The 22,380-nt window shown below is 38.1% G+C and overlaps 1 protein-coding gene across 2 annotated transcripts in view; it reads right to left on the bottom strand.

The window, feature by feature from the left end:
* Positions 1-22,380, bottom strand: part of LOC108603927 — a 55,109-nt gene that overhangs the window by 1,811 nt on the left and 30,918 nt on the right. For both annotated transcript variants that reach the window (XM_017993120.1, XM_017993121.1), the window contains exons 3-10: positions 5,823-5,975; positions 5,561-5,761; positions 5,346-5,490; positions 5,117-5,185; positions 2,620-3,340; positions 2,307-2,547; positions 1,807-2,252; positions 1,405-1,699 (exon numbers count right to left, since the gene is read on the bottom strand). In XM_017993120.1, the coding sequence (XP_017848609.1) occupies positions 1,405-1,699; positions 1,807-2,252; positions 2,307-2,547; positions 2,620-3,340; positions 5,117-5,185; positions 5,346-5,490; positions 5,561-5,761; positions 5,823-5,975 (2,271 nt within the window). The remainder of the gene's footprint in view (positions 1-1,404; positions 1,700-1,806; positions 2,253-2,306; positions 2,548-2,619; positions 3,341-5,116; positions 5,186-5,345; positions 5,491-5,560; positions 5,762-5,822; positions 5,976-22,380) is intronic.

The following is a 22,380-nucleotide window of genomic DNA, read 5'->3' as shown; positions in this document are numbered from 1 at the left end:
ATTTAGCTACAGTTAAGACTCACTCAATCGTTGGCACTAATTAAATTTATCAAATAAGCAATCTGCTTAAATTTAATTTGTATTAAATATCAATTATTACTCAGTTCGTCTACTTGTAATTTAATTTAACTATTATACGAGAATGTTAAGTTTTTAGTAAAGGATAAATCCCATTTAATTGCCTTTCATAATGCGCTTTAATAATGGACAAAGCCTCAACCAATATTAATAAATATACAATAATCAAATAATACTCTCAAGTTGTTTCCAACTTACATATTTAAACAATTTTAAAATTTAATAAAAATAAAATACACCACCCAACAGAAATGTAAAAGATTTAAATAATTTTTGAATTTAATTCATATTCATTTTTTCCAATCTGAATTAAAATTACGCTCAAAATCATTCTTAAAGAATTATTTTGAAACTGAATAATTTACTTTTTTAAAATTCAATTTAAATAGTTATATTGAATGCATTCCACTGAATTAATTCACATGGAAAGCGTTCTTTGAATTTTAATTCACATTAAATGCATATTTTCATTTTCATTCAATAAAGGAATGCTAGTTTTTGACGTAATTCACATTTTAAAGCAGAGTGTATTTAATAAAATATAATACTAGTATATTAATTGTCATTATAGGTGACATGTAATATCTCAATACTAGACGAAGTAGGCTGTGTGATCTAATTTATATTAATTAGAAGTTCGGTTAATTTCAGCATTTGTTGGCTTGTGGTGCTGGCCTCATATGTTCGACAAAAATTATATACTAAAAAAAAATGCCTTATTACCTATAAGAGAATAGAACAAAACCTTCTTTTCGCATTTACATAGTGCTCCATAATCGTAAATAAATAAGAATTTACACGAACGAACTGTTAGCCTTCCTGAATTTAAATTTACTTTAAGCACATAGTCAATAAATGAACTTAAAAACTGACCATAAATCAGCATGTTTAGATTAAATGCTGTCTAACCCATTGAAAAATATTTTGACGAGGATATAATTTGGCTGCATAAATTCGCATTTCTTAACTCTAAATCCACAATAGACTTATTGGTGTGCAGAAATATGAAGTTTTTTTCCAAGGACAGAAATGACAATAACTCAGCCTAGTGCCAGCCAATTAAATATATTTTATTTTAGCTGACATGTCGCATCCGCCCAGCTACCATAAAAAGTGAACCCAAAGGGCATAAAACGCTCTAATGTGGTTGTTGGTCATCAATAAAAGGGAACATTAGTAATGATTCATTACTTAAACTATAAACTTAAGAACTAAGCAAAACTCTAATGTCGCTTTATCTTTTAAATTAGTAAATTCTAATAACTTAAATATCTTGTATTATTGTTTTGGTATATAAAATATTTAGTATATTTATGGTAAGCTTACGATCTGGTAAAGTAGTGACATCCATTTCGCCGTAGAAAATCTGTGGCTTGCAGTTGTAGAAATGAAAGTTGTAGCTCTCGTTGGCGTTGAGTCCATTGACCAGCAGCACAGAGTTGACAATGGTGCGCTCCCTGCACTTGGGCTCCTGCTTGGGAATCGGCAGTTGGACTTGCAAGTGACATTCATAGACGCAAGTATCGTTGAGACTATCGAGGAACTGAAAGGCCAACATGCGTGACTCCATGGTGATGAGGCGAAAGGATTTGTTTGCCTGCTCCGAGGTGCCGTTTTCAATCTAAGAAGCGAAATGAAAGGAAAGATGTGATTAGTGACTATTGTGTCCAGGCTGCTGTACCCCCAAGGAAGTGGCAATTGTTAGCCACTACAGTACAGTCTACTCACAGTCTTCCACTGTACGTAGCGAAAGTCCTGGGCGAGGAACTCGTTCTCGGCGGTGATGATGAGCACGCGCATTTTGATGCGACTAAAGTGCTGCAGCAGCAGACCCGTAACATTCGCATGCACCACAATGCTGAAGATATCCTCCTCCATTTCGAGCGTCACATCGTCCACCTCATTGTCCAGCACCTCGTGTTCGGCATTGTGCAGCACTGTGGCCGCAGCTGTTAGATTGAGTGGCTGTATAACGGTCAACAGCCGTCGCACCTTCTCGGGTTTCTCCGCCACAGGCGCGAGAGTGCCATGCAGTGGACCCTCGAGTAGCTGCGCTGGATGTGGATGCGTATGATTGATGGAGAACTGTATTATAAAGTACTTTTTATCCTCCAGCTCGGCCTGCGACCATTTGACAAACGTATCGTTGCCCAGATGCACCAAACGCAGCATAACTGTAAAAATATATATTATAAACTCTGGGTGCTCAAACTTAAGCCTAGACTTACGGCCTTGGGTGCAGCAGATGACCGCCGGACTGCGCAGCGAACTGAGTATCAGCCGCTGAGCACTTATGCTGCCCGGATTCAGCTCGGAGGTGGCGTAGAGGAAGCGCGTGATGAGCGCAAAGGGACGATAGACGGGCAGGCTGTTGGAGATAACAACAAAGGAGCTGTGGTTCAGCTTCATCGGCGTCAGTGAGCTCCAGCTGTGCGGATTGCTGCGCACAATGTGAACCACGAACATGGACTGCAGCAAAAAAAAATGAAAGGGAAAGTGTTTAGAGCGTTTAGAGTTGTGTGTGTGGTCCGCTTAACTCACCTCGAGCGTGCGACTATCAAAGGTTACGTTGATGGTGTGGAAGCTGTGCGGATAGCAGCGAATATTCTGCAGCGGATTGGGCTGCTCTGGCTGGCGCTTGAAGCGCATTTCACCCGTGACTGAATCCTCGCCCGCAACGTTGCGTGCAAAGCACTGATAGATGCCCTCCTCCTCGGGATCAAAGGAGTGTATGTGCAGCTCATTGCCGCTAATGTAGCGCGTGTAGGAACTGTTGAGTGGTGCGCCGTTGTGGTACCAGCTTATGTGCGGCATGGGATTGCCCGCGGCGCGGCAGCTGAGCGTGGTGGAGAGACTAATGTAGCCCAGCTCCACGGGCAGCGTGTTGAGTATACGCGGCGCACTGGTGACGACCACATGAAACATTTGCCTATGCGTGGGCGTGGTGCAGATGTAATAGCCCTCATGGCGTGCCATGCTGACGTTGCTTATGGCCAGCGCCACGCTGTTGTTGCTCAGCCGTGTAACGGTATTATTGGGATGCTGCATATACCAATCAATGGGCACATAATCCGCTTGAGCGCGACACAGCAGCAGCAGCGATCCGCCTGTGGGCACATACATCGTCGCATTCTGCAGCGCAGGCAGCAGTTCTGTTATCGCTGCCGCCTGCTGCTGCTGCTGCTGCTCAGTGCCTGCCACATGCACCTGCCACACAAACTGTCGATGATTTCGACTCGTATATGGGTTCTGGGCCACGCATCTGCAACGAGCACACACACATTAATGAGATTAATTGGCAATGCACTGTGCTGGGCACACAATTAGAGCAACCACTCTTGACTTGCCTGCCTGCCTGCCTGGCTGCCTGACTATGCCGCAAAGTGTTAATTAATGCGTAACTATTTAATATAAACACGCACCAAGTGCGGCACTCACTTGATGGACTGCCAACGAAGGTGTTGAAACCCAACGTCAGCTACCGAATGCATTCGCCTTAGGGGGGCTGCTTTAATTTAACACTACGCGAAAAACATAAATTGTGATGCTATCAAGCGAGCTGCGCAGCCTTAACTTATTTAAATTTATTTAAATTTGATTTGCACTTGATAAGACGTTAAGACTTTTTCACTTCAAGCAAACTGTATGCGATTTTAGTTGAGCGTTGTGGGTTGTAAATTGATAACCTTCAACTAACGCTTGTTACACTCTAATAAATGTGGCAACTAAAATATAAAATAAGCAATAAAGTCAAAGACTTAGCAAATAACATAGTCTGTTAGTATAAAAGATTATCACTGCTTGAGGAACATCAGCATAAGTCAATCGTATTTTTAAACTGAGTTTTAATTAAAGGGTACATACAATCTATAAAAATATGGTATTTTATAAACTCTTTAAAAATATATTAACAAAGCAATCAAATACAACATGCAGTTTAGACATTTGTTATAAACTAATTTGCTTGAACAGTTCCTCAGTTTATAAACATAATGAAACTATTCATTATTATTATTCTAGCAGCTCGTGCAAGGCTTGTTGACTCGCCAACAGTCCATACACTACTGATTACCTGCTACCTCCCACTCTCACACTAATGTAAGTTGCTCTCTGCTCAAATGTAAGAGAGCAGCTCGCATCTTTACACTCGATCGACTGCGCGCTCCTGTGAGCGAACCGAACAAGAGCCTCGTGGGTTGTAAGTGGGATGAGTGCTATTAAATTTAAATCAATCACTCTTTACTAATAAGCAAGAAAAACTCTCTCTATACTTTTTTTATTTGTGTATGTAAAGTTCCATCATGTCAATTAAAAAAATGTATACGATACAATCTGTGGGCTGTGCAATTTTTGATAAAAAAAACAGCTTTGATGGATTATTCAATGGTTTTCTATGTGATGAGCGCATCAAAGTTTTCAATTATGTAACTGAGGAGAGGGACAAATCTACAATTTACGTCCATAGACTTTAAGTTATTCTCATTCTAGTGCACATTGAAACTAAAACATATAAATCTATATGTTTATAAAGTTGGGTATATGAAAAAGTTAATGCTTTTTAAAATAAACTATTAACACTTGCTTAGCATGCTTGATAAACAGTTGATACTTTTTGCTGAACATGGCGAATACTTAATATCAATAATGAACCGACACAAAATATTACAATAAATTCATGGGCAACATCAAAGCATCAAAGCATCATATCAATGAGTTATTTACAAATAAAAATTTCAAATAAAATTAAATATTTTACTTATGGCAATCCGCAGTGGGTTTTGTATTTACCAAAGCCATTTTATAAAAAAATGCTATTATTAAGCATTGTCTAGTGAGTTTGAATGCCGAATCAAAGCTTTTATTTATGGAATTATACAATTTCATTTAAAAAGGAAAGCAAACATATTTATAATCACATCACGACGCTTTTAATATAAATTGCATATTGACATATGCATATCCTTTTTTCTATATTAATTAAAAGCTTTAAATCTGCAAATAACTATCTTTGGTACATTTTAATGCGAGCTACGCTTACTTGTATTTGCCAGCCTGTTCCAGTCGCACTCCCCGCAGAACGAGCGTACCATTGGATAATAGAATAGCACTGTAAGTAATTAGTGAAAACAAAGGATTAGCTTTGGTTAGCAATGCTAACGAAACAAAAATATGAAGCGTTGTTGTTGGCAGCGGCGATTTGAGTGCGGATTCCAAACTAAAATACCAATTGCAACTCGCTGGAAGCCAAAACACTGATCTTTACTCGCCTGCTGTCATTAGCCAGAGAATCGTTGCCAAAGTACCAGCTAATGCGAGCTGCGGGCACGCTCACAAAAGGACAATCCAGGACCAGCAGCTGGTGCTCCACAACGCTGATGTTGCTGCTCTGGGCCGTAAAATTGCGCTTGAGTACTGCAAGACAAACAAAGAGCGAGCCAAATATAAAAGAGAGTGTTGGCGGCTTAGTCTAATTAAAACGCACCTGGATACTCGACTGTGATGCTGTCGGATCTGACGCCCGCATCGTCAGACTCTATCTTGCAGTAATAGACGCCACTGGCGCGCTCATTCGGCGGCAGACGCAGCGTTCCGTTCTTATAGATGAAAAAGTCATTTTTGCGTATAGACAGATGCTCAATGGCCTCATTGTTGCGATACCAGCTACAGTAAATGGGCTGGCTCTCTGGCAAAGAAACAAATAATTAATTAAATGGCAATACGCATTTAAATGCGCTCGAACTTACCCTCGTAGTAATCAATGGGCACATAGATTGGTGTGCAGTGCAAAAAGTACGTGGCATGCGGATTGGTTATGCTCAGTCTTGTATGGGCGTGTTTCTTTATCTGTAGAAACGGATTCAATTGGCTTGAGTTCTTCGGTTGTGTAATGGCAGCAACTGCAAGTGCAAAATAAAGAGAAATATTAGTTAGCAAATATTTATAAAATTTAAGCGCGCTGTGGTTGCTGCTGCCGCTGCCGCATAAATAAAACAACACGAACAACTTATTTATTTGCTGTTATAAATCTTTTTGCTTTTCACTTAACACTGTCGTTGACTTGGTCAATTTTTCGCCGCCTTTTGCGCTTTTGCCTTTTTTTGTTGCTTGGGGTGACGCCCCAGAGCAAATGCAGCATGACGAAGATAAAATCCTCTTACTAATGTTTATATAAAAATTGTTGTGAAGATTTAAGTAGCGCAGTTCATTTTTATATAAAAATATATAATAGTTGAACTGAATGCATTTGTTACGACAGTTTTGAACATATGAAGCAAACTTTAAAAGAAAATTTTCATTACAATTTTGAAATTGAAAAGCTCACAAACAAGTCTTGTTTTTATTTTAAATTGCAGTATATTAAATGCACAAAATTAATACAAAAAAAAACCTATTTTATAATTTTAAGTTATAAATATAATAACTGCTGCTAAATTCAGCTTAAAACTTGTTTAATTTTTCATGTACTCCGCACTTAGCTTTGCCTTAAACTTCAACTAAATAAATTCAATAAAAAATTGTACCATTTTTTAGAGTATTAAGTAAACCAATGCAGCAATCGTGACAATAGAATATGCCCAACTTTAGAGCAGACATCTGCAAACGTATTGTCTGTGTGATTCTGGTGCTGGCGATGGTTGTGTTTTTTTGTGGGATACTCTGGTACGTGCTGAAGGAAGAGCCAGCAAACTTGACGTGTTAATTAATTTGTTTTGCTGCTGCCAATGCGGCTGTGGCTGCTGCTGCTGTTGACGTTGCCGCGACGTGCACTCAACAACACGCATAGACTTGCCAGTGAGCAGTGCGTATACTTGATATTTGCATGTGACCAGCATATATCGCACTATTCCTAGAAACAGTAGTATATGCGTTTCGTGTGTGTGTGTGTGTGTGTGCGTTGAGTGCTTGGTGCTGAAAAATTGCTACAAGCAAAGCGGCGTCCAGGCCGGAATAACAAATCGCAAAACATTAGTCAAATGCGTTAGCGAAATTTATGCTGAAAATGCAATCAACTTGCGTTACGCTCCAGCAGCAGCAGCAGCAGAAGCGGCAGCAGCAATGGCCACCCAAGTGGCCAAGACAGCGCCAAGTGCACTCACTTGTAACCAAAGTCCGACTGGCGACTAACGAGCTACAGACAATTGTAAAAAGACGTTCAAACTCGAAGCTCGAAGCTCGAAGCAGGCGAAACGCCAAAACTACTTACTGTGTATTTGTTTGGTTTTGTGTGATAAATGAACTCAAATAAATAAGATAATTGCTGAGCAGCAAGAACACAACAGCAAATAAATGAGAGTAGCCCAAGCAGCAGCAGAGCTTTGTGGCATATAAAAAAGAGGAATGTATGACGCTCATGTTGCATGTTTGTACGCAATGTGTTGCAATTTTTATTGCCGTCATTACACGCAACGCACACACACAGTCAAGCGCTCGAACACGCGGCAATTTGACGCATGAAAATTCCTTTGACGTTGCAGTTCAGTTCGACGCTAAGCCGCAAAGCCAAATGTCAGTTCAGTAGCGGGCAACGCTAAATGCGGCAAATTTACAAACAAATTACTACGCTAAGCAAGAAAGCAGCTAAAAAGGGGAACTCTTGGCATTGCATGTGTGTGTGCAGCCAAAACGTAATTGTTATGGCATAATTGTTTCAATGGCAGGGCGTTTAATTGCACTCCTAACAACTCCGCTCTGCTCAGCAATTCACTTCTCAGTTTCGCCTCAGCCAAAGTTCACCTCAATTTATCATACCTGCAAATAAGCTGCGCTGTCGACAGCAGCAGCGCCAAGAGCTGCGTCTAGTATCATTAGCAGCAGTTGCAGTTTTAAATACTTGACTGCTCCAATTTTGCAATAAGGATAAGCACTTGGCTTGGCTTGCTGCAAACTTCAATAACTCAATTTGGCGCTCCCTCTTTATGTGGAAATCATATTGCTCTTATCTGCTTATCGCTGCAGTCGACTTTGCTGCTTTATACACAGCAAAAAAAAATCCTAACAAAAAATTAACTCAAGCTTTGGGTTTTAAGCTCTTTTACATAAGTTATAAAATAAAATCATAATTTTTACTATTAATATAAATAAGTTCATTGCTCACATTAGTGAAAACCATTTCAATTGTAATAATCAGAGATGTGAAAGATTTAAATAATTTTTTGAATTTAATTCATTTTGAATTTAGACGGATTAAATTTATTCCAATCTGAAGTTAAATTACGCTCAAATGCATTCTTTATGACTTATTATTAATTACTAATTATTAAAAAGCAGCCAGGTAAAAAATTAACCAACTAAATTTATTGATAATGTATACAAATAGTTAAAAAACAAAAACAAAATTGAAATTAATTAAAGTTATTAATTCTTTTAGATTAATTTTGATTGTTTAAATACAATATTATATATATAACACTTCAAAAGGAAATTTTTTTCTTGATTACAAGTTTAACTTTGGCATATATTTTATAATATTTATTTATATTTTATTTTTGTTGGAAATTGTCAAAGCTTAGCAACTAGCCAAAAATTATTTAAAACAATGCAAAACAACTAAATATAACTAAAAAGTTTGAATCCTATACAACTATCAACAGATATAACTATCAAGAACATAACTGAAAATAGTCTCATTACTTCATAAATTGATTTTGCACTTTTGTTGTCTCACATAAACTCAGGTAATCCCAATCAATAAGCAATTGAGTGAAGCCATAAATAATCCAATAATCTAATCATTAGTGCTGCCTTTTAATAAAAACTCAATCCAATTACTAGCGATTACGCTTACTAATTATTATTTAACAGGTATTGAGCTACGAATCCATCCAAGTGACTCGCATTTCATATCCTCTGTGTGCTAAAGTTCATTTGCTGCCATAATCCTCAAGCTCAAGCCCAAGAAATGCAAAATCTATGCAATTGCAGTTGAAGAATGTTTCCCAGAATCGTGCCTGAATGCTGTTTGACAACAAATACACACACACACACACACACACACACATACAAATACATTGGCAGACCGTTACTAAGTTGTAGCATGTTGCAAGTCAATGCTGTTGTTGCTGCTTGCAACAAATTTGCATAGTTGAACGCACGTCGCTGGCAGCAGCAGCGCATACCAGCAACTGTTGCTGCTGTTCGATGATGAATGCAACTGCAACGAGCGGCGGCGGTGGCAGCAGCGGCAAAGCCACATAAATTGCCAACAGCCGCAGAGCGTCGAACGCTCAGAGCTTATCAAACGGCCACATCTTGTGCATAGATAAGCCCAGTGCCAGACCAGAGACCAGAGGCCCCCACCCCAACCATCGTTCCCAATGGAATTTCACAAATTCAAATTGCCTGGCATCCTTTTAATGCGGCCACAGTTGCAGTCTTAGCAGCAGCACCAACAGCAGCAGCAGCATCAGCAGTTTCAGGTTCTCTTGGCAAGCAAGTACCAGTCGCAGTCGCAGCTGTTGCCTGTGTGGCACACTTTTGTGGCAGCAGCAGCGCTGGCAGCGGCTCAACATTTTATGCAGACTGCAGCCGCGCATGAGATAATTTATTGCCTAATGACGTGCTGCTCTCTAAGGTTGCGCGAGCGGGCCTTGTAATAAAATGCAACGAGAGCAAAGAAAATAAACAAGCGCATTAAAGTTGCGCGCAAGCAACTTCTATATACACTTTGACTAAGGCAACGCATGAAACCAACGCAGAACATGACAAAGCTTATGTGTAATTTATTTGAGATTTTTACAATTTTTTACTCACTGTTTTACCGATTTGCTGGGGAGGGGGGGCGGACAATTTTGAAAAAATAATAGAATTCAGAAAGAGGATAGCTTACATACAAAGCTAAGAACTTATAGTTTCTGAGTTCTTTTTGCTCATACAGACGGACGAATTTTGAAAAAATAATATAATTCAGAAAGAGGACAGCTTGCATATAAAATTAGCTTAAGCTAGTATCAATCGTTTCTGAATTCTTGTAGCTCATACAGACGGATGAACAGACAGAGAAATAACAAATGACTATATCGACTCAGTTTGTCTTGCGAATCCAGCATATATATAACCTTAACACTTCTATATACACTTTGACTAAAGCATCGCATTAAAAACATGACAAAGCTTATGTTTAATTTATTTCAGATTTTTTAAATTTTTTATAAATAAATAAATTGTATTTTACCGGATTGCAGGGGAGGGGGGCGGACAGTTTTGTGAAAAAAAAATATAACTCAAAAATAGGACAGCTTGCATACAAAATTTGCTTAAGCTAGATCTTATAGTTTCTGAGTTCTTGCTGCTTATACAGATGGACGAATTTTGAAAATAATGGAATCCAGAAATAGTAGAGCTCACATATAAAATTTGCTGAAGCTAGATCTTATGGTTTCTGAGTTCTTGTCGCTTATACAGACGAATGAACAGTCAGACAACTGGCAAATGGCTATAGCGACTCGATTTGTCTTGCTGATCAAACATATATATTATTTATGAGTTGTGCCACGCCTTCTTCTCATCATACCCTTTGCCATTTATAAATAAAAGCTCAAAGTGTATAAAAAAAGAAGTTTAAATAAAATTAAAATGAAATTTAAATGCCGCAGCATGTGCAACGCCTAAGCTGCGGCTCTGGCGCTGTCGCGTTCTGGGGGCGCTCAACAAGAATTTATGAATGTGCAAATGTGTACGACAATTTTGCGCATAAATGTAAGCCCCACCGCACCACCCACCCACCACACACACACACACACAGACAGACAACAAAAGACAAACAGCAGCGCGAGAGCAAAGATGCGTGAGCACATTCCATGGGCAGCGAACAGTTCGCTGTGTGCTGTGTGTATCTTGCTCTGAGCTCAAGTTACAAGTTACAGTCGCATCTATTGATTGCATGCAGTTCATTGGCGCGAACGCTGCCCACAATTTACAGTTGCGCCCCAGAAGGATTGAGTTTTGCGTTTTTGTTGCACTCACAATGTTTTATTATTGCTACATGTGCAACTTGCGACTTGCAACTTGAGGCTGCAGCAGCAGCAGCGCGGCGTTGGGTTATTTGGGTTAGCAGCTCAAATAGTTCTACGTGCGTTTGCGTTTGCGTTTGCCGCAAGTAATTTATATAGCTAAAGGCAAAAGACATCCCAGCAAGCATTGTTTGCTTTTATATGCAGCAACTCAATTGATTATATCGCTATGCATGTGTGTGTGTGTGTGTAATTGAGTGGTTAAGAATGTTCGAAATTTAGTTGGCAAACGCTGCCAGCAGCGCCAACTAGTTAAAAGTGCTTACAACACAGACACACACACACACACACAAGCGCATAACTTAAACGCCCACCCATGCACACGCCCACTTATGCATGCATTGGAGCTGTAGCTGTAGCTGGCCATTGAACCACTTTAAACAATGGCGGGAATTTACTTGGCAAAAGTCAAAGATAAATTGCCTTTTAAACTACAAGCGCCGCTTTGGTTTTTAGTTGCTCCGCAAAAGTCCTGAGCTTTGTTTGTTTACGAACACACACACACATGCATAGCATTCAATTGACATATTTGTTTAACTTGTGTGTGTGTGTGTGTGTGTGCGCCATAGAAAATTCGCAGCCAGCAATTTGAATAAATTGTCTTCTGCCAATTTGCATTGCCGAGGCTCGCAGTGTTATCTAAATATGGCCAAGGGCATGGAGTATTATGTTGTAAAAGTTTATAGAGTTTGCCAAAAGTTTGCACTGGCGCACAATAGCTGCAGGATAAAGGACACACACACGGACACCCAAAAATGCTGCAGCGCTTAAAAATGTAATCGAAAATTAAATGAAATGTAGCATGACATAGAAATTAATTCGAATTAAAGCGCTTTGGCAAATTTTCTGCCAATTTATATCGCTCTCGGTCTCTCTCGCTCTCTTTGGCTGTAATTGTTGCACAAATATCTTCCGTTGTGTCACACATAAAACTGTATAAAATACAATATGCTACTGCCCATAAACGAATTCATTTCCGCTGCACTTTGGCAGCCACTTGCAATACAAATAGCGCCTCGACCGAAAAACGAAAAACAATAATAAAAGCCCCAACCAAACCAAACCGTAACCCTTTCGACAATAAATCATATTGCAAAATTTCCGTTCAATATTTTCTGCGCTCTCGCAATGTAAACAAACAATAACAAATTGAATATACAGCCAGCGTTGGGCTCTGGGCAAACACAGACTGAACTGAACTGAACTGAACTGAAGTGCTTATGTGTGTGTGTGTGTGGATTATAATGCTTTTTGTTTTGCTTTTTTGATCTCAGTACACATTGTATGTTAAATTGCCAATGCCCGAATGAAATGAGTAGACGCGTCGCTTTGCTCTTGCATTTTTAAATGGGTTAAACGTAAACCATTTACCCAATGACTCAATATAACTTCCTGGAAAGCGAAACGAGCCAAACTGCTGCGTACTGTTGCCAACATGCATTAAACCCGAAATAAATAAATAAGCATGTTGAAAAGCGCTGAGCAAGGAGCTGCTGCTGCTGCTCCTCCGTTCAATAGTCGGAATGGCCAAATAGCAGAAAATAACAATGTTGCCAATAGCCAACGAACCAAACAGCGACAACAACCCGACCCGTACACAGACATGTTTAAGCCAAAAGGATGCACAAAACATAAAAAAAGCGTAACGCAAAGAAATTATAAAAAATGTTTCATTTTAAGCACTGTAAATATTGAAAGGCACACACACACATGCACACAATGCTGGCAATTCTGAGAACGAGTCTATGGTTTCGGGCCAACGTTGACCAACTTGGCCAACGGAAGCCATGAACGAATTTTCATCAGCTACGTAGCAAGTGGTCAGCAACTCAGTCTTTGTTCTTGTTGCTGTTGTTGTTGCTCTTGCTGTTGCTGCTTTTGTTGCAGTCAGCAAATTTGCTGTAAAAAGGTGGGCATGCTTGTGGGCGTGGCCTGGGGCGTGGGCGTTTGCAGGTTATACTGTAAAAAAAAAAAAATTAACTGAGTTGCAGCCATGGCCACGTTCGAGCAGCAGCAGCAGCAACATACGTTAACGTAATAGCACAGTGGGGCTAAACTTGTATAAAAATGCAAACTCTAAGAAAAGTAGTAGCTAGCAACTGCTTTAAACTCTTGAATTAATGCTAATCCTTTCTTCTTTATAGATGCAGTAAGTCGTTTTGTAATAAATTTATTTCAAATTGAATTGATTTTGCATCCTAATCCAAGCTGAAGTTAGTAATTAGGCAAAAATTACTTGTTTAATATATTGATGAATATATTATTTTTTTTATTTAATATTTAACTGCGTATGTGTGATCCGCTGCAGACTCGCAGGCATTTCTTATAAAAAATAGAAAAATTGCTAAACCTTTTTTACAGCTTTCCGTAAATGCTTTAGTTAGGGAATAAAAATTTAACCACAGACGCCGAACTATAAATAATCTGCTCTGAAAGATTATGAAGGTCGCCAGCATTATAAGCTATATTGGAAAAGCAAATGAGTAGTATTGAGTATTTTCCACTTTGCTTGCAAATTTCATATTGAAGGTGATCACACAATTTATAGAGCGATTGAAGATATAGCTACTTTCAAATCGATTACTTCTACTAGTGTCTTGCAGATTGCTCAAAAAATATATTTCAATGATTTCAGAATACAAAAATATAATGATTCTATTAAGAAATTTGCCGATAGTTGTTATCATAGTAGAAAAGCTAAAAGTCTTTAAATGTCTTGCTATTTTCTTAATAAAAAAACGAGCAATTTTAGTTAGCATATTGTTTTTCTTTTTCTATAGTAATTTTAGCAAATTATTTTACTCAATTGAGTTATTCCATATAAAGTTTTTATCTTATCGTGTATAACTATGGCACTGTATATGAGTAAATAAAGCTAGAGCTAACTTCTTAGCCAATACAACAACCAAATTAGAAATAATCTTTATTACAGACCCTATTGCTAATGCGCTAAATAAGTAAATAGTAGTAAATAAATAAAGTTGTGGGCCTTTTATTTTTGCACAGTATAGCATTTTGTGCCACTGTGCTTGGCCATTATTTTGCTGAATCCTCGGCTATGATTTCTTAAGCTACGCATTGGCCATTGCCTTGGGGGCCCATTGGAATGTTGTCCCACATCGCATGTAAAAGCTTAGCTCGCTCTCTCTCACTCCCTGTCTCCCTCTTGCTCTGTTGCTGGCATTATTATGCATCATTTAGCAAGCAACATTGTTGCAGTCAATGACTAGAGCATGGGGCAGGCAGCAGGCAGCAGCAGCAGCAGCAACATTTGGGGGACTGAAATGGGCGCAGAAGGAAACGTCACGAACATCGACGAACGTCGTCAACGGGGCGAACGTGCCGCAAAATGTTTAACTGAATGCGAATTGCAAGAAAAATTATTGTTATTATGAGTTGCTAATTGAATGGAGTTCTGCTCTGGGCGCACACAGAACAGAATGTGGCTGCTGCTGCTGTTGAGTAGCCAAAGAGCTGTGGGGCATACACTGCGACAAATGCGCAAGCTGATTGATGTTTAAGCCCAACAAAAGCTGAAAACAACGGGATAGCTATTGTTGCTTGCCTTTGTTTTGTAGCAATTTGCAAGCTGTCAATCAACCCTCGTCAAATTGATTTCTCGCTGTGCATGAAAAGTCAAACTGAAGCTGCAGCAAAAAGTAAATAAACGTTTAATGTTAAAGATACGTTAGCAAGCAAGACAAGTTGTTGTTGTTGTTGTTGTCAATGTCAAAGCTAGCCAAAAAAAGAAGAAGTGGAAGCAAAAATGCCATGCGCATAATTTATTTAAAGATTCGTTCGGTAGTACAAACGACGTCTGCAGGTGAAATCTATTTGCATTTATCGTTGAGCTGGAAAATTGCAAGCTCAACTGGCAGGCGGCAGCTGCGTAATATGCTGAGCAAATGTTGTTAACAGCATTTGGGGCATGCAACAGACAGGCTATCAGCTGATAGCTCCCAAAGCTTGGCTTTAATATTAATAAATGCATTTGCTGCTGCACATTGAGCACACGAAAGTATTTCTAGCTCAATTTGTGTGTGGCACATTTAGTGGATTTGCATTTAGCTTAAGCGGCGTTATCTGGCCACGCGCTGCTGCAACAAAAGCTCGCTGATGAATGGACCAGCCAACCAGTTGGTCAGCCAGTCAGTCAGTCAGCCAGTCAAGCGACGTCACTGAACGCGTTGTACTTGTTAATTGCAGCGGAAGCACTCAATTAAAAGCGCGTGAAACGTGAAACGCCACCTGCAATTGCCTCAGTGTGCGTAACTCATTCTGTCTCTGTCTCTGTGTGTGTGTTTATATAGCGCCTGTCATTTAACGACTGCAATGTGCAAATTAAGGCCGCAGGAAACAAACAAAATGCGGCGTAATCAAAAAGCGGTAAATAGTTTATAGCCAATGCATAAAGTTTGCAAATTAACAGCAAACAAGCTGACAAAAAGCCAAACTATGCGCAAACTGAAAAACCAAATAAAGTCACAGCCAGTCCCAGTCCCAGACCCAGACAGTTGACGATATGTTGTGTTGACTGTGTGTGTGTTTGCCAAAACGCTAATTAGTTAGCCAAGAGCTGCTTGTGAATTAAAAATGACGCTGCATTAGGCGCTAAACTCAACTGTCTGTCTGTGTGTCTGGTTTGCCAGCAATCAGCAAATTATAATGCAGCAAAGCCAGCAACAAATGTTAAGCTTAGATTAATGTTGCCCTATAACTAATCAAAGCACTAGAAGTCTTGTTCATTTGTCACACTCGCTAAGTTTTTGTTTTGTTAGCCAAACGAAAGTTTCCAATCAATAAACAAACTATGGAGCGTAACCAAATGCTATAAAATCAAAGACATTGATTTTATATGCAAATATGTTTCAACTTTTATGGCTTAGATATCAAAAACATCAACTTACGATGCGGTTTAAGACTTAAGAGTCAAAACAAGAAGTACCAAGTACTTGAAGTTCGTAAGGATTGTGCTATAAACAAACTATAACTAAAAGTTTAAAAACTCAAATTTATAGCTCGACTTAACTCAAACTCTAGGAATTATCTAATGGCTAATAATAATAAAGAGAGCCAAGCAACTTGCAAACGACATAGAATATAATATAGAATAGAATATAATTAATTAAAGTGAGCAGCTGGAAATACAAATTTTTTTTGAATTAAGTTACATACGCTTTTCGACTAACAAATTGCTCAAGAGCAGCCTTCAAATATTTTGTATTCCAATTCTATTTATCAAGCAATCAAAAGAGAGCACTACGCACGATCTCAAATGTGTTGATCAATCGACACTCAAGTCGTTATAACAAACGACTCCAAGTCCACACCAACCACGTAGCGGCTTCATTGGCAAACTCAATGACCAAACAAAGGCTAAAAAGAAGACATCCAGGAGATATCTGGAACGCGAGTCCTTCGCCAGTAACTTCAAAAATTAAACATTTCCATTGTTGTTCAACAAACTGTTATTAACTTTTGCGTTATGTTTGTCACTAATGCCAGAACCTACGTTTCATAACCAATAAATTGCTTAATTAACGTAAAATTAACAAATAATATTCTCTCAAAGAAAAAAAAAAACCTCATTAATTTTAACGAGCATTGCCGCTTTAGCATTAACCAATTGTAGTCTGCTTGAAAAATTTTTAATTTCAATAAATTAATATTGCATTAGGCACCACCATTTCATTAAATTAATTTTGATCAACTTTACAAATCCATTCCCAATCGAATTTTCGAAGTAACTTCCAATAAAGGCAGATCCACACATTATTAATTAATATTCAGTTTCTTTAAATAAGAGTATTTAAGTATTAAATTGCATAAATGTTGCTTTAAACAAAATTTATAATGAATTTTTGTCAGTTAGCGCTATCCTGATGATCAATTTCTTCAACATTTTCCTAAAAAACTTATTAAAATCTTATCTTAATCGTTACATGATTCAAATATGTCTTATTTTAAAGTATATTTATACAAAGATTAATGGAGCATTATAGCTCAATTGGTTTAGCAATAAATAATTACTAAGGCTGAGCTAGATGTGGGGCGCTAACCTGATGACGCGCAGTGTATAAGCATTTGAAGAATATATCTGTCTATATTCAGTAGCTCGCTATTTATTCATTGTTTTGACAACACTGGCTATGAATTGTTTTTATTTTTAGTAAGATTAGCACATGAGAGCTACAAATAATCCAAGAACGTAATTCATTATATTAAAAAAAATATAGAAAGTGTTAAAACTGCAACTTTTTGTATGCCAATTCAATGAATTTAAGATTTTGCATATTTACTTATGTTGCATGAATATTAAATAAATAATTTGTATTTTATTGCGACAATAGTACGCTAACATTATATTAAAATAAAATAATACTTTAAATTTAAAATTTCTGTATTCGATTTCAATGAATTTAATTTCATGCATGAATATTAAATAGTTTATTTATACTTTATGGCACTTTATTGCGCACAATTTAAAGCTGCAATTTAATTGGCACTAAACATGCTTAGCCGCAATAAATGTCATTGTCAATATGATTAATCAGCTAAGCTGAACGTGAGGCACTTGTTGTTGCCTCATTCGTCAATAGAGCGCACTGAGCTGCCTTTAGGCCTGTCAAATTAAAGTAACAGGATATGCAACACACACACACACACACACACACACATATATAGATTGAGAGACACACACATACACAGACGCCCACAGCAGCGCGAGTTGCAACTAAAGCGGAAAAAAGCGCAAACCGCAGCACGCAGCCAACAACAACAAAGGGTGAGGCATTGTTGTTGTTGTTGATGTTGATGTTGCGGCTGTCGTGACATCATAAGGCAAAATGTCAGCAGTTTTATTATCAGGCACACGCACAAATTGTCGCCTTTGTTGCCGCGACTGGGGGCAACACAACAGCTGTTGCCTCAAGTTGCTGCTGCTGCTGTCGCTGTTGTTGTTGCTGTGGTTGTCGCATAAATAATGCAGTTCATTATGTCATTTAGCGGCACGTTGCGTGTGCAACTGCAAAAGCTTTGAATGAGTTGAAGACTTTAAGAGTTGCACGAGCGGATCCGCAAAAGCGGATCACATGCCTCAGCAGCAGCAGCGGGAGCAGCAGCAGCAACAGCAGCAGCAGGTTGTTGGCGGCGCGGAAATGAAGTTGTCAATGAGCCACTTCCACAATTTATGAGCGATGCTAGTGCAACTGCAACTGCAGCATGGGGCAAGATCTTAATTACGACTTGAGTAATGTGAAGTAAACGATAAAGCGTGTGCATACACTGAGAGAAACTAGTAACTTTGGCAATTACTTTAGTTAGCGCATAAATCAAACAGCATTTAAATTGAAGCAGAGCATTGCTGCTCATAAAACTGTCAAATAAAACGATGTGGCAACCATTTTTGTGCAGTTGCCAAAAAGTTTAGCACACAAAATTTAATTGTGACAAGCAGAACGAAATTTATGATCATTTTGTGCTTATCTTGGCCGCTGACCAAAATCAACTTATGAAATTACCGCCAATGCCATTTAAGTAAACAAACTAGAGCATAACGCTCAAAAGATTTACGGCTTGAAATTAATTTGCCAAAGAAATTACCAAACAGACGGTAGAGAGACTTCGCTTTATTAAGTGAAGAAATTGCATTGTAACAAATCAATTAATGGCGAGGACACTCGCACCCTCGTCGATTGTTGTAAGTCTCTGATTCTTGCCACGTTGTTTGCCGCCGGGCCAATCAGCCGTAATCAGTGTGAAGTGGAGTGAGTGGTCAGACGGCTGCCTGGCTCTGCTCCTGCCCAGGCTCAGACTCAGTGCCAGACCAGACGTCGCTGCTTTCCTCGCCGTTGCTATACACAGGATTTAATCGATTATGCGCTTTAATTGAACTAAAAACGCTTAATAAGCTATAAAAGCACACACACACACATAGTCACTTGAGTGTAATGGCAACTGAGCTGAGTTGGCTGAGCTGCAAACAAATTAAAAGTAACACCTAAAATTACAACACGTAGACGCTGCTGCGCTAATGAAAGCTATACGAGCCAATCGCCTCACTCCCGTGGCAATAAAAATTTATTTTCTTCGAAATGTAATTTTCTGTGCCGTTGAAAACCACTTGCCATCAAGCAAAAGGCAACAACAACAACGAAATGAAATGAAAAAAATAATAATAAAAATTAAAAGTTCAGGCGAAAATTAAAATTAAAACTTATAAGCAGCGCAGCACGTAGAACGAACAGCAGTTACTCTAACCAAGGCCTAGAAAGCTTCACTTATATATTTAATAATTATTATTATCTTAAGTAAAGATGCGCTTAGCTTACTAACAAGTTATAGTTGCACTAAATTCATTTAGAAAACAAATTTGAAGTTATTTTTCTGTTATGTGCCTTGATTTTGTCTCAATTAAATGACTAACAATTTATTTATTTATTTTAAATGTAACTTAGAATTAATTCTATAGTACAATAATGTAGCCAAAGCAGCTGAAGCCTTCAGGCTAAAAAAAATTTATTAAGCTAATTGTAAATTTCCGCGAAAAAAAATTGAGAAAAAATAATGTCTTTCAACTTTTCAGCTTCAACTTAAAACAGCCTAAGAAAAGGTTGAAGCCTGTTCAATTATTTTTAATTGCAAGCCAATTAATTATTTTTAAAATATTATTATCAAGCTTAGCCATCAACTGAGTGTTAGAATAAAACGTTGAAGCATTTCCAACTAAAAAATCTAACCGTTTATAATTTATATTTCAATAATTAATATCTCAAGGAGTTTCATATATCCGAACTCACATTGTTCAGTTAAATTGTCGTTAGGCTCTCTACAAATTTCCATCGAAGTATCAAGTAGAGGGTATTGATTTACTTTTTCTCTTTATAGATAGTTTGTACATAATTATAATAAAAATAATATTTCAATAATCACTATTAACTTTTAAAAAATAATTAAGATGATTTGCTGCTCCTGAACTGTCTTTAGAAATTCGCATCCAATCAATTTACCTATACATAGACTCTAATTAAGAGATTGTATACGTAAGACAAGATTTAGGTTAAAGGCTTTAATTGAACTGTTCCTGAATAATATTAAATAAATAAAATAAATAAAGATTTTAATTAAGAGAAAAAAAACATAGACCCTCTATCATTTACTTATTCTCTTTATAGATAGTTTGTAAATAATTTAAAAAAAATATATATATATATATATAATTTAGTTGATTTGCTGCTCCTGAACTGTCTTTAGACCTCCCAAAAATTCCCATGCAATCTCCATCTTTCATTTACTTATTATCTTTAAGCTGTAAATGAATCTAATAAAAAGAATATCTCTGCCAAATATTCAGAGTATTACTTTTCAAAATCTAATTAAGTTGATTTGCTTGAGTAATTTAATAGCTTTGGCTAGTTTATGTGACAGCTATGATGACAATATGTGAACGCACCTACAGCATCTGCGTTGTTGAACGCATTTGGTCTTTGTTTAAATGTTATTAAACGCACGCATTCATCAAAAACGTATTCATTTTATTATATTGCGTTGATGCTCTTTGGGTTGGTGGGTTGGTGGGTTGGTGGTTGCCATGACAGTCTGCTGATTGTGAGTGATTCATACAAGCTTTGCACATAAGCCGCTGAGCTTTAAAGCATAAAATGCCATTAAATTGGCAATTTGACAACGAAGCTTCGACAATTTCGGCTCGAATAAATAAATAAATAAATAGCAATGGAGAGAAAACATTTGCATGATTAATATTTAATTATGCGTCAATTATGCAGCTAATGCAATTGTTGACAGCACAGCAACAATTCAATTATGCATAGACAAAAGCAAGTTTATTTTAATTGTTTAGGTGCAGAAGCTTGCGAAGAATCAATTGCTAAACAAGCAGCCAGCCCAGCCCAAGCAAGAGAGTTCAATGAACGTCGAGAGCGTCGAGGATTTATTGACGCTCTGAGTGCTTTAAATTTCAAGCAAACAGACGCAGACAGGCAGACAAACAAAATGTTTGGACTGTCTCCCACTCTATTTGTTTAGTTGTTAGTGTTTGTTTACTAGCTAGCGTCTAACATATGCATGTGTGTGCTATGGCAATGCGGCGTATGCGTAATATGCAATTTGCCAGCAGCTGTAGCACAAATTGCCACACACACACAGTAAAACATTTGAATGCAGTTTTATGACAAACAGTAGCGCACAGTCAACAAATATTGCTTTATTTTTTGTTATAGGCGTGACTGACAAATGTAATACATATGTATTACTTAGTATAAATATAAATTGAGAAAAAAACAGCAGCTGCTTTTTTTTATGGCTGGTTCATTAAATTGTTGGTAATTGAAGTTGGCAGCGCATAGCTTTGCAGCCCTGTATAAACAAATTAATGTTGAATGCAACAACAGCGGCGAACTCTGCTGGCTGCTATAATATTATTATAGTACACACACACAGAGACAGCGACAGCGCTGCCACAAGTAAATAATTCAATAATACAAATAATTCAATAATAATAATATTGCGAACATAATGGACGAAGTGCTGCAGGAGCTGCGCCCAGGGAACTCACGAAGGGCTTAATGCGCGCCAGCTCGTAATTGAGCGCTAAGGACATTTGACAAGGCACACACAGGCTACGCCACACAGTCATTATTAAATGCGCATGTTAAATGAATAAAAAAAAAACGGCTACGAACATATATAGACATATGTTGGGTAGTAAAAATCAATAAAACTGACTAACGATGGTGCTGGGCGATGCGTTGGCGCTGGCAGTAACTAGCATACGTTTTAGTTTACGTAGCAATAGATACGCTTAGATATAGATAGATAGATATAGACAGACGTAGTCGGCTATGGAGGAAATGGCGTGCAAAGTGAAGCGGATGCAAACGTTTCGGGCCAAATGGGAGCAAAAACGCAATGCAGTTGAATAACCTTAACGTTGGGGCTGCTGTTCGCTAGGATCACATAAGCACGCCCACACACACACACTGACACAAGCACATACACTCATGCAGTTATACGCGTCGAGAGATTATTAAGTATGAGGTTCAGTCAGGCATTGCCATTACATTACGGCCTTTGGCTCGAGCTACTTCATTACGGTGCGTGCTGGGCTTACACACACATATAGAGAGAGACACATACACACAGCTAGACAAACACACGTTCGCACAGGTCGGAACAGTTGCCAGCAGCAAATGGGGGCGTGCCTGTAAGTCAGTTAATACAGCAGAGCTAGTTGGACGAGTCTTTGCAGCAAAAACAAAACTGTAGCAAAACTGTA

Source organism: Drosophila busckii, chromosome 3R (genome assembly GCF_011750605.1).
Source record: "Drosophila busckii strain San Diego stock center, stock number 13000-0081.31 chromosome 3R, ASM1175060v1, whole genome shotgun sequence".
Taxonomy (NCBI): Eukaryota; Metazoa; Arthropoda; class Insecta; order Diptera; family Drosophilidae; genus Drosophila; species Drosophila busckii.
Note: the sequence above shows the minus strand (reverse complement) of the source record. Positions and strands in the feature narration are given on the sequence as shown.